General features: G+C 35.9%; 1 protein-coding gene across 4 annotated transcripts in view; it reads right to left on the minus strand.

Moving 5' to 3' along the window:
* Positions 1-1,219: 1,219 nt before the first annotated feature.
* Positions 1,220-12,766, minus strand: part of LOC116840389 (protein spaetzle 3-like) — a 20,546-nt gene continuing 8,999 nt past the window's right edge. For all 4 annotated transcript variants that reach the window (XM_032807035.1, XM_032807034.1, XM_032807036.1 and 1 more), the window contains 5 exons: positions 12,227-12,464; positions 4,297-4,421; positions 3,825-4,109; positions 3,495-3,620; positions 1,220-2,865 (listed from right to left, as the gene is read on the minus strand). In XM_032807035.1, coding sequence (XP_032662926.1) covers positions 2,670-2,865; positions 3,495-3,620; positions 3,825-4,109; positions 4,297-4,421; positions 12,227-12,464 — 970 coding nt within the window. In that variant the 3' untranslated portion in view covers positions 1,220-2,669. The remainder of the gene's footprint in view (positions 2,866-3,494; positions 3,621-3,824; positions 4,110-4,296; positions 4,422-12,226; positions 12,465-12,766) is intronic.

A 12,766-nucleotide genomic window follows, 5' to 3' on the forward strand; every position in this document is an offset into this window, starting at 1 on the left:
TCTTATGTCACATCTGTACTTAGCACACTATCGCTTCTAATAGTTACGCAGTGTAGATGTGCAGGGTGTCTGACAATTCGCAACACACGCGTTGTGTGCAGGTAAAACCCAGGTAGAAGACAAAATCATTTTGATGTCAAGATGATATCATTTTTGGTCTGTTCTCTTTAGCTGCACTGCTGAACTGGTGTAATAAGTTAAAGTGAGAAATAATGTATTTATCTTATTCTAACTTATTGCACCAATTCAGCAGTGCAGTTAAAAAGAACAGACCACTTGACATCATTGTCATGAAATTGTCATGAAAATGGTATCGTTTGACATTAAAATAATTTCATTTTTATATCATTTGACGTTATTTGGACTTTTATATAATTTTGTGATCTACCTGGAAACTCGTTGAACTAAATATAAAAGTCCTTTGTCATTTTGCAAACAAATAAAATTTTGAGTTATTAATCAAAGAAGATTGACAAATAATCACGTAGTAGACTGGCTGTTATGGCGACATCTGCCGTCCTGTGTGTATGTTTATACATTGAATCGAATTGGACAAAAAGCTATTATTAACCACTTGCTGATACCACGTGGATTTTTTGTTATTAAATGAAGAAAATTGATGGATAATCGCGCACGATGATGCATCCCAATATTCTTTAATTAATAACTCAAAAATTTACGTGGACATTTGCGAAACCATCGCTATTACAGCTTGTCTGCCGTATCGTGCGTGATCATTCGCCAGTCTTCTTTAATTAATAACTCAAAATCTCATACTTTTGTTTGCAAGATGTTAGAGAAATTTCTTGTTTAGTTTGACCTAATCTACGTGTATATAAGGCATGAGACAGACACTCTGTATATTACGCATTAAGTTCATCGTCATAATATATCACCTCTGTTGGGTCAGTCTTGTCTCGCGTTCCTAATCTTACCTCGAGCTCGTTCATAAAGACGACTCTATATCTTCTCTCTCTCTCTCTCTCTCTCTCTCTCTCTCTTTCTCTCTCTCTCTCTCTCTATCTATCTCTTTCATTATTTCTTTTACGCAAATACTTTAAGTTTAAGAGCGAAACCCGCGAATGTGGACACGAAAGCTTATCAGGAATCCGTCCAGCAATTAGAATAATCAATGTGTCCTCGAAAGGCTGAGCATGTGCCGTTGTTAGCGAACTCCGACTAATAATGTTCTTCCGTCCGAGCAATTCGAGATATTCCATTCTCTCCATAGGTACTTTTATTCACACAAAAAGAATTATATGGTCTCAAGTAAGGAGTGTAATCGTTATACGCAATATATACAAATCATTGACACTTTATTATATACTTATTTTACGAGAGTTGCACACTATGATGCAACGAGTCCTAATAGCGGTCACGTGCCACGGTCATACGCATCGTATCTAGTCGAAGAGGAATCGCACGTGTATCCGGTGGAAAAAGAGGAGAAAGCAGAGAACGGAACAATCGCGCACGCTGCGATTGACAGGCAATGTCGAGCCTCGTGCGCTGAATTATTTATGGGCTAAACGCGCTGACTAATAACACTTTATTGTAATCATAATCGACATTCATCGGGGAAACTACGCAAACGATAACATTTATATTTTTCTTATAAATAATAAAATCTGTGTTACTGAAATAGTCCGCTCCACGCTACGCGTTACATGAAACTATTCGACTGTCTCTTATTCGCAATTTTCTCCAGAGTATATTTCGCATCGTGTTTTTCATCAAGAGACATCCTGCGCCGTTCACCGTCGCAGTTCACATGGCAACAGAATTACGGCACATGGAGGTAAGTATAGTCGATTGCGGGACATTTTAGACGAATCTTTTCCATAATCGATTACGTAACTGCGGAGAATTATGACAACTTGAAATGCTCTTAACATTATCAGAAAAGATGTGTCCAAACTGTTCTGCAACAGACTGCAAGATTGCCGATCAGGAAGGTTGACAGTTTTTCTTCGGTGCACTTCGAAATGCAGCCGACGTCCAATGGAAATTCTTGGAGGATAGCTTTTCTTATTGGATATCCATTTTGTGTTTGCTGTTATCTAAGTGAAATGATAAAGAAAATCACCTAGATGAAGTCTCTGTGCCATCTTATTCAGATACTGAAGATACATGTTATCTTCATATATATCTCAGATGGAAGAAAGTATTATCTTTACTTTTATCGTGACAAAGTGAACAACAAAATTATGTTCCTCGCAGAAATTATCTATTGGATAGCACATGGGAAAAACTGTCGTTCTTGTAATAAGAGCTTATAAATAAAAGTATGAATATATTTTTATATCCCTTTCTTACAATTTGCAATCTTTTCACATAACTGTTTTTATGTAAATAGTCTTAAAAAAACAATATTCTATCTAGAGAAAGTTCTACCTAGAGAAGTTGTCTGGATGAGTCGTCATATAATTTTATCCTTTATCTAGATATATTTAAAACGTATCTAAATACATTTAATGTATCCAATGTATCTAGATACATTTAAAGAAATCACTTATCTAAGATGAATTTACGAATTTTCATCTGATCACTATTTGACTAATTTTAAGATCGCCTAAGCATCTAAGCTGTCAATAACGCACTCGTCCTGAAATGCATTAAAAATGAAAGTATGTCAACCTTTCTGTCGGCGATCGTTTTGTCGAGCCGCATCAATTTCTGCTACTCGACGAAGGGAACTTGTTGTTGGTAGTCGGGTCGCATCTGCAAACGCAACAGGAAGGAAACAAGAACCAATCCATGAATATACCCTTGCAATCGTTATCGGGATCGTACGCGAGCAATCTATGCCACTTGTACTTCTGCTCGCATCCACAGTCCCCGCCACAACGGTTCGTCTGTGTTTTCCTGCGAAACATAAGCATGTTCGTTTTGCAAATTCGTCTAGTGAAGATATCTGCGATAAAATATCTGTTAAAATTACTTCATCTCACGGGAGGTAATCGTTGAGAAAGCTTAAAAGGAAATCAATGGCTGCGTTCAGCAGAGAAAGCTACTTTGCAACTGTTGCAAAATTCGTGAATCTGATTGGTACATGTTCTTGGATTCAACCAAAATTAAGAGCATACTCCAATCAGATTCACGAATTTTGCAACAGCTGCAAAGCAGCTTTCTCTGCTGAACGCAGCCATTGTGTACGTCACTCGTTAATCCCGCGCATGCAGAACATATTGCAGTAAAAATTACAACAAAAGTTTTGTAATCTTGATACAGAATTCTGACCGAAATTACCAAATTGTATTTGTTTCAAAATGCAAACTTTTCATTGCAAACTTATTCATACGAATGTTTTTGTTATAGCAAGTATAGATCTTCAAATTTATTTTTATAATAATTTATATTTCTATCGTAACTTACACTACAATTTCTTTCAGTACAATCCAGCTTTACAAAAAACATCGTAAAATAAAAAATATCTTTAACATATAATTTTTACTCTACGATATTTTTTTCATATATACAATAGTTTTACTCACGAGCACACTTCCTGATGTATGGCCTGCTCGAAATGCTGAGTATTCACAATGGCGCGAATCTTTCCGGCGCTGTTGCTCGCCCAATAGGGAGTGACGATTTCGACTTTAGACTCGCACGCGTCAATCCTGAAAAATCGTCGTCATACAGTTATCGCATCACACGTTTCTCACGATCACTTCCAATCATCTCGTCAAGTAAACAATTGTCTGACTGCAACACTATTATTTTAACTATCGCGGGTATCAGTTACTCCCAATCGTTCCGTAGACCAAACGCTATGATTTCATTCTACTTGAACCGTCGGATTACTTCCTTCTGCCAATTCTCACCTGCCGCTCTCCGAGCTGCGATTCTTCCCGAAAGACTGTCTCGGGTTTCTATTCTTGCCGAAATATTCCTCGTCGATCTCGCCTTCTACCTGTATCTCGTCGTTTCGTTCTCTAGGTCCGCCGTCCGGACTATCGTGTTTCCGCGCTTCTCTACTTTTTCTTCGTGTTCGAGTGCGATGTCCGGGTTCGCTCGCGCTCGATCCGTATCCTGGATTCATCTCAAAGTCACCATACATCCTTTTCATCAACGCCTTATTTTCATCGATAAAACGCTCTATTCGTTCTCTACAACAATCGATTAAATTCTAATTTACATTAGCCAATTGCGTTACGTTAGCTTCGCTTTTCTTTCGGCGCGTGCGCGCGACTTCATGCGATTAATTTTTTCATGATCAAATAGGTATAAGCGGCTCTCCAGTTCGTCATAGTTACCTGATTGTGTTAAGGAGTAACGAAGAAGATGATTACTTACATCGGGTATGTGTTCCCCGCGGTAGGGCAAAATAACTGGTGATATCTTTTGATACACGGTGCACCTCGCACCAAATCTCCCCTCAGCTCGACACCTAATGCCACCGAAAGCGCGGTCCAAAGTATCTACGGATCAATGTGTTCATCGAATTAATGTTTAATAACGAAACGCACAAACATACAAACTCTTAAGAGGATTGGAGGGTCAGATTGCCTGAAAATCGTGCTTGCTCTTTCACAATTTTTTATGACAAACTGAATGGATATGCGAAATTGTTATTTTGACATGTATTTATACAATATATAAAGAGAAGAAAAATATAATTTTGATGATCAAATACTCAATATAAGTGTATCGTACATGCAGTTAAAATATATTTCGTTTTTCTTTTCAAGATCGTCATTTTGCAGTAATATCTTGACTCTCGGCGGTTCAATTAAGCTGAATTTTAGATAGAAAATTTCCGTAAGCTTGTCGTTATCGTGTGAACTGACAAACTCGTGAAAATATTTAATTTTGAAATATTAATTTTTTTACTATAAAAAAACAGAAAATTTAATAATATTCCATTAAGATATTTGCAATTTTGTTAACTTTTTTATCACTCAATTTCTATTATAGTGGTTCACACAATAACGATAAGTTTACGAAATTTTTTACCTAAAATTCAGCTTAATTGAACCACCGAGAGTCAAGATATTAATCATGACTCTCGAAAATGACGAACTTGAAAAGAAAAACAAAATATATTTTAACTGCATGTACCATACACTTATATTGAGTATTTGATCATCAAAATTATGTTTTTCTTCTCTTTATATGTTGTATAAATACACGTCAAAATAATACTTTCGCACATTCATTCAGTTTGTCAAAAAATTATGAAAGAACAAGCACGATTTTTAGGTAATCTGACCCTCCAGTCTCCTTAATTCGTTTGAGAATCCGTTTCAAAATTACAGGATATAAATTCAACAGCTTTAAAAAATATAAATTCTTACCTATATGACAAAATATTTCTTACCTATATGACAAAATAAAATGAAAGATACTTTCATAAAAAGCATGTTCTGATATATTTGAATATAAAAAATATTTTTGAACAGTGTTTCTGTTCTATTTCAACAACTTTAACGACTGCATATTTTGTGCGGAAAACTTACCGCCGGCACTTTTAGCTGTTTACCTTCAGGCATATTTCACTTTCTTGTGTAATGATACTTAAATCTATTTGTGATTTGTGAATAATATCGACGAACATTTGTTCATTTGATTCTACTCATTGACAATAATATTTCGACAAGGTACGATAACTTTTGAAACACTTTTGAACGCGCAACGGACTCCACGAGACGAAAACTCCAAACTATATTTTTGTCTGCAATATACCTGATGAGTAAGTAGAAAGAAGACTCTGTGTGAATTTATTTATAAGCTGTTCCATTTTAATCCCAACATATTTGAATATTTTTTAAATCAAATGAAACATCGAGATTCCGCCTTTTTAAGGTTGTAGTATGGCTTTTAGGAGAGGACGTATTTTGATAAAAAAAAAACTTGACTTTCAGCTGCTCACATTAAGGTCACTGTTATTAAGATCATTCCGTGTATAAAAATAAGATCACCGAGAGACGAATATTTTCTTAGATATTGTACATTTCCTGACAACTTTTTAGTATGAAGTGTAAAATATCTCGTAAAGCAGTTATTGTTCGACGTCTTGATATATGCGTGAAGGCTTTTGTATGTAAAATAATGGCTCAATTGTTGTGAAGAGAATATGTATAAACAAATTCCATTGCATGTTTCAAATGCAGCAATGCTGCATTGATGCAGCAGTATGTAAAAATTAGTATTGTCACAATAGATTCCTCTCGTTATTCTACATACAACAGTATTCAGGTGAGGTCATCGAAAATTGAATAATCGTTATGCAACTGTCATTCATACAAGTAGGAAATTATTATTGACGTGTATGTAACTTGTTACAGTGTTAAATTGCACGTTACATCTTGTTGCGCGACGACAATATAACTACTGTATATACCTGTGTTTACTCGCTTCGATACTGCAATGTGCGCAATTAAAAAATATGAAAATGCCATGCACGAAAGCCACGTTCAAGGATCTATTGCAAAATGTTCCCAAGAGCTCACGGTAAAACGACCATCATTATTTTTATTCAGGGGCATCAGAGAGCACTTTTTGTATATCTTTCATTTTCCGATTTTTAATACGCTCAATTCGATCTTCGTTCTCGAAGCAGCCTATCAACCTATGTTTAAGCTTCTAAGAAAATTCATTGTGTAATTCATCGTAATTTGTGCACTTTTAATTTGCGACAGACACTATTTTTCAGACCCCTCCACAGGTAGAAGTCAAATGGATTAAGAATTAGCTAACTAATTAATTGGTCTAACAGATTATATTAAAATCTAATAGGTTAAGATCTAGCTAGCTAACTAATCGGTCTACTGCGAACCAGCGGCTTTTATAAGTATTCGATTAAAAGACTTTCTAAAGTTTCATCGAAAATGAAGTGGCGAACTATCCCGTTGAAACTAGCGCGAAGGTCAAGTGGAGCATTTTCGGCGGAGAGCAATTTTACAGAAAATCTGAATGACCAAATAACATTTGCGTTCCCTTGAAAGAAACAAGACTCTATAATTTGTCCTCTTACAATGCCTATCGGACATTAACGATGTTGGTTGTCAACTTGCCTGTATCAATAAGGATTTTCCGAAGACCAATAACGACTATTGTGACGATTGAGAGCGCCGGTACTGTGGAATGTGGCATCGTCACTAAAAATAACGAATAGGACAAAGTTGAGATCTTGTTCTAGAATTTCTAAAGCCTGCCTAATCTAACGCGTCCGATTTGATCTTCTTTAATAAGATCCTAAACAAGAGAGTGAGATGTGATAAGGCTGGTATCTCGCTGTAGAGCTTAAAATCCTGTGAACTTCCGAATATAAAAAGAATAATATACATATAATTATGTAAAATTATATATCTATCTTCCATTTTGGCAACCATGAGCTAATCGTCGATTAGTTTAATCAGCTTAATGTCATCTTGATAATGCGTCTCGTTTGTGATACATAATCTGTGTTAACCCATTAATGTCCAAATGTGCTGAAATTTTACGTTGATTTGAACCATTTATTTTACTACGGAAATGAGATCTATTGTTTATAAAAAGTATCTTTCCTACCAATTTCGATGTTGCTTTATCGAATAGCGTTGAGAAAATTAAAAAAATCGCAATTTATGCAAAATTTTTGCAAAATACAGTAAAAAAGCGCATGTTTTTAGGGCTAATTTTTCTTCTTTCGTTATTTTCTCTATAAAAACGTGTTAGTATCGCTCGAGAAAGTGTCTAAAACATGTTCCTGACACTTTAACTTAAAAGATATGTCATAGGTATTTTTTTCAACAAACATAGCAGTACCAAAATGGCGGTCGATTTAAGCATTTAATTCAAATTTTCTTTTATATTTAGTTATCGAAATTGTTTTAGGGTCAATATTACAAAATTATATAGTAATTTACATAGTAATTACATAGTAAAACAATTGCGATAGCCAAATATAACAAAAATTCAAATTAAACGTCATTCAAATCGACCACCATTTTGGTGCCGCCATGTTTGTTGAAAAAAATGATATATAATATAAATGACCGATGACATTTTAAGTTAAAGTGTCGGGAACACGTTTTAGACACTTTCCCGAGCGATATTAACACATTTTTATGGAGAAAATAGCGGAAGAAGAAAAAATTAACCTCAAAAACATACGTTTTTTTATTTTATTTTGCAAAAATTTTGTATAAATTGCGATTTTTTTCAATTTTCTCAACGTTATTCGATAGAGTGATATCGAAATTGGTAGGAAGGGTACTCTTTATTAACAACAGATCTCATTTCCGTAGTAAAATAAATAGCTCAATTCAACGTAAAATTTCAGCATATTTGGGTATTAATGAGTTAAGCAGTGTTAATGTCTCATATCGTAAGGTCTCCTTGAATACTCCATTAAGGTTCTCTGACGTCATTAATGTGTCAATAACGCGTGTCATTAATACGTCACCATGTTTGCCGGGTCCCTGGGTTATTGACATATTGAGTTGTAACGGGCTGTATGATTCAGCCTGCACATTTTTATAAGTCGTAGAATCGCGACAACGTGTTATTTCGCTTCAAAAGTATTACACGGAACGTACTTCTCTACCTACGCGCAAATAGCACACGTGTCTAAAATACGTCTATCTAAAAGACGTCTAAGACAAGTAGGATGTCTTGCAGATTCCTCCGAGACGCTTTTTAAACATTTGTGCTGTCTGGGCGTATACGTCGCACAGTCGACTGTCCGCGTTCTGTTCGGCCGATCATGACCGGTTCAATTCACGCGGTCAATTCCATTTTCGTAACATCGTGAACTGCACATTTAGGCCCGGGTATATTGAGTGAATACAAGCGACAAAGTGAGCAACGACATTATGGAATAATTCATCCGCGGAGCGGAAGTCGACATTGTTCAATTAAAGACCGCCTGCCCACGCTCCTATTTCCGTTCAGTTTCCAGTTAGCATTCTCAGTGGGCGTCATTCAATGGAGTGTAATATGGGAGAATCCTAATGGTAGTCGCACATTGCCCACAAGAAATGAATCATGCCGTATAGTCTAAGCGCGCGAATCGAGACGAACGTGAAGTACATTTGTACATAGAAGACATTCAGCGAATAGCATCACCGTTATTTCCAGGTGTTCTGCGACAAATAGAGGCAGCCGGGGGCGAGCCATGGCGAATCACAAGAAAAGATGACACGCTTCAAATATCATAATAGAGAAAGGAGGAAAGATAATAAAATGACGTTTCTTTTCTTTTTTAAGAAGTGAAGCATTTTTGTCTACAACAAATGGATACGTAAGCATCGTCAAATTGCTGAACACGTGTGGCGCGTGGTCGTGTGTCACAAGAAGCGAAATAAGATGTAAAGAGATGATTGAAGTGACGTGAAAATCTATCTTCAATGGTTACATGTGTACTTTCTCTCTCTTTCCTAGACTTATATAAATAAAGATCTCCTCTGGTGAATCTGCTACTTGACGCAACAAATCTCTTTAAAAGAGACTGTCATTCACAGCACATGCGACCATGTGATTAACAAGTAAACCTACTCAAAAGTTATACTCCGATTTCTTTCTAATTTGGTACAAATGTAGAAGTACAACAAATATTTAGGTCATTATTTTTTCACTTTGGCCCACTTTGAGTTTCACGGGTAGTTTATAGCTTTTTAATGTTCTCACTTAGACTTTTTACATGTTTTACATATTTTGTTTAAACATTTTATTATTTATACAAATAATTTTACACATTTGACTTCATATTCATGATCAGCAAACCAAACACGCCTATATCTTGTATTCAACTTTATTTCTTATGCATTTGTTGCACTTATTGATGATAGGAGTGAGAACATTAAAAAGCTCGTATTATAAATTGCCCGTGAAACTTAAAGTGGGCCAAAATGAAAATATATCACCTAAATATTTTTTGTACTTTTACATTTGTGCTAAATTAGAAAGAAATCGGAGTGTACCTTTTGGATAGGTTTCTTTGTAAGTGTGCAAAACACTCCTGACGATCCTGATGATTTTTTCTATCTTTTTATTACTCTTGCGTATTATAGTGTTCCTTTCTAAAAGAGTTGTTAATCTCAAACCTGTTGAAATGCTGAAGCCTGTTTTCCGCGAGAAGAAAAACTGTTTTAACTGATACGCTAAATGTTAAGTTTTTAGCTCTCGATTTTAATTTCGTTCTTTTCCGAAAGTGCTTTTAATATTTTTATACAAAACGTTGCTTTTACCACATAATCTTTTCAGTAGAAGGGACTGTCGTCAAATTTTCACAGAACATTCGCTTTTGCAGGAATTATTCTCACATAGTGTCATTTCCTGGGGTCTTTTTCTAGACGCATAGTGAAGTATACGTATATTTATAATGATGATAATCATTGAAATGATGATTACTCATTGTGGTAATTATGACAGTGACAATATTGGTCATCACAATTATGATAATAATAATAATTACTGAAGTGATATTTATAATGATAATAATGATATTTATCGTAATAATAACAATATTCGTCATTAGGTTGATAATAATAATAGAAGTGATACGATAATGATGATAATGACGATATTGGTTATTATAATGATGATAGCTATCGAAATGATGGAATAATAATAATAATAGTGATATTTATCATAATAATTGCAATAATGGTTACAGTAAATTAAGTATGCCCTTTTAAATCCAAGTTCCATTTTAAATTACACATATATAACGTTATTTTAATTCAAGACTCAAAAATGAATATTTAGCGTCCAATACGCGTGCAGAATACCACTCATGAAGTGATTCCTTTTGTAGGGAATACAGAATTAATAATAAGGCGTATACTTAACGCCTCTTTTTACTTCTGCAAAAAACAATTTTTTACGGTAAGACTTACAATCCGTGAGAAGAATTATCAGCAGTGTCAAGAATCAGCAATAATGTTCTACAGAGATTGGAAAATGCCCTACAGGGATTGAAAAGACTGAGTTCTCGTCGTTTGTTAAGTTATGCGACAAAAGGTCAGATACCTCTGGCAGAGAAATGTTTCGCTTTACACCTTTTACAAAGTTCGTATTCAGTACGATTCAATTAAACGCATCTCTGTTTTAATTGAAAAGTTGTCATTGCTGTTCTACATGGAGAAAATTTCATAATTTTATTTTTCATATAAATTTTTTTTTAATTCCACTATGTTGTTCTGTCATTGTGTTGTCAGTCCAGGAATAAACTGTCAGTAAGGTCTATCTTGTTAAGAAACACGACAAATTTCGCTGGAATTATAGTGCTTCAGTACAACACATTTCAGCTCCTAAAAGTAGCGCATGTAAAATGAAAGGATAGAATGAATTGGATGCAGGATGAATGCAGGATGTCGACCTATTCCTCGGTTACAGAATTCTACAATAATTTTGATCATAAGTTCTCTCACCGTGCAGGTAATGCATTATATTATTGGGCAGTTGCGTAAATTCGTTATCTCAATGTCGTTATGACGATTGACCTCAAAGAGCCACGCAATGTCGTCAGTTTTTATCGCGCTACCTCGATCTTGCGCTTTGTGCTCTGTACTGAAAGAGCGAGGTACGGTAACGAAGACGCGTTGCACTAAGATGGAAATAATGCGAGAAGTAAAAGGGACGATCGCGCGTGATGTTGGAACAGGTGTAACCGGCGCTTGCAACTACCTGATGATACATTCGCGGTGGTAGATTCTCCGGCGAAGATATTCTCGGGGTCACGGGTGCTGCGCGGGGAAATGTCACGCGTTGCTATAGACTTTGAAAGTTCCTGTAGCCACGGTCGCATTTGCCGATTATCTCTGGTATTATCCTCCAATTCGCGCGCCAACCGAGATTCGAGAGGAGCCTTTCTCACTCGGATACTTGGCTTTGACACACCTCCGCGCATTATCCATTTTTTGCGTATTTTTATCGCTATGTTGTATCGTATTTAACGCGTTCCGTGCCGCGCATGGCCCGCGCTGAACTTTCCGTTTGGTAATTTGGCTCTAAAACCAAACATAAGATAATTCTTCGACAATTATCGCGAGACACATATTATTTGGGTTGAAATAAAATGTGGTTCATGATATGATAATGTGAGTCACTCGTGGCCAATTCGGGCCGCTTGATACTTTAGGTCTGAAACGAAACTCTTAATCATGAAATACTCTGATAATTATTACGAGACAATTATCATTATGAGATAATTATCACATGTTATTCGACAAATTGGCTCGGCACGGAATGTATTAAAGAGTAAACGAGAGAAAAATCGAGGGCAAAATGTCAAACTCACCGGTATTTGTACGAATGTGCCGTTGTTTAGCTGAGGATACGAGTACAATGGCACAACAGGAACAGAACCATTCTTTAGGAAAATTGGCCCTTGTATAGGTGTGACGTGTGCGTTGGTCGGCACATCCTGATCGTCGTCGTCGTAATAATCATCAAAATCGTCGTCGTAATCCAACACAGCGTGGACCGAAGTTTTGGTGCCTGGACCAATGGAGCTCCCGCCGTTAACTCTTGTGTAACTTTGGACAAATTAGAAAAGTACAAGTAGCACAGAATGAATGCTCTTAAGTCATGTACAGGAATAATCTTTCGAATTCTTACATGTTTGCATAAGCTCTACTAACGTGATCACAGATGCGACAAAATTAACATGTATTAATGGCAAATTTCATCCATCACAAAATTTTAACTCAAAATTTTTATTACCAGAAAAATAAAAAATAATTGTGCTATAAAACAAAGAAAAAGGGGAGAGAGAGAGAGAGAGAGAGAGAGAGAGAGAGAGAGAGAGAGAGAGAGAGAGAGAGAGAGAGAGAGAGAG

Source organism: Odontomachus brunneus, unplaced genomic scaffold (assembly GCF_010583005.1).
Source record: "Odontomachus brunneus isolate Ranch 3 - 2012 unplaced genomic scaffold, Obru_v1 Obru_scaffold_009, whole genome shotgun sequence".
In the NCBI taxonomy this organism is placed as follows: domain Eukaryota; kingdom Metazoa; phylum Arthropoda; class Insecta; order Hymenoptera; family Formicidae; genus Odontomachus; species Odontomachus brunneus.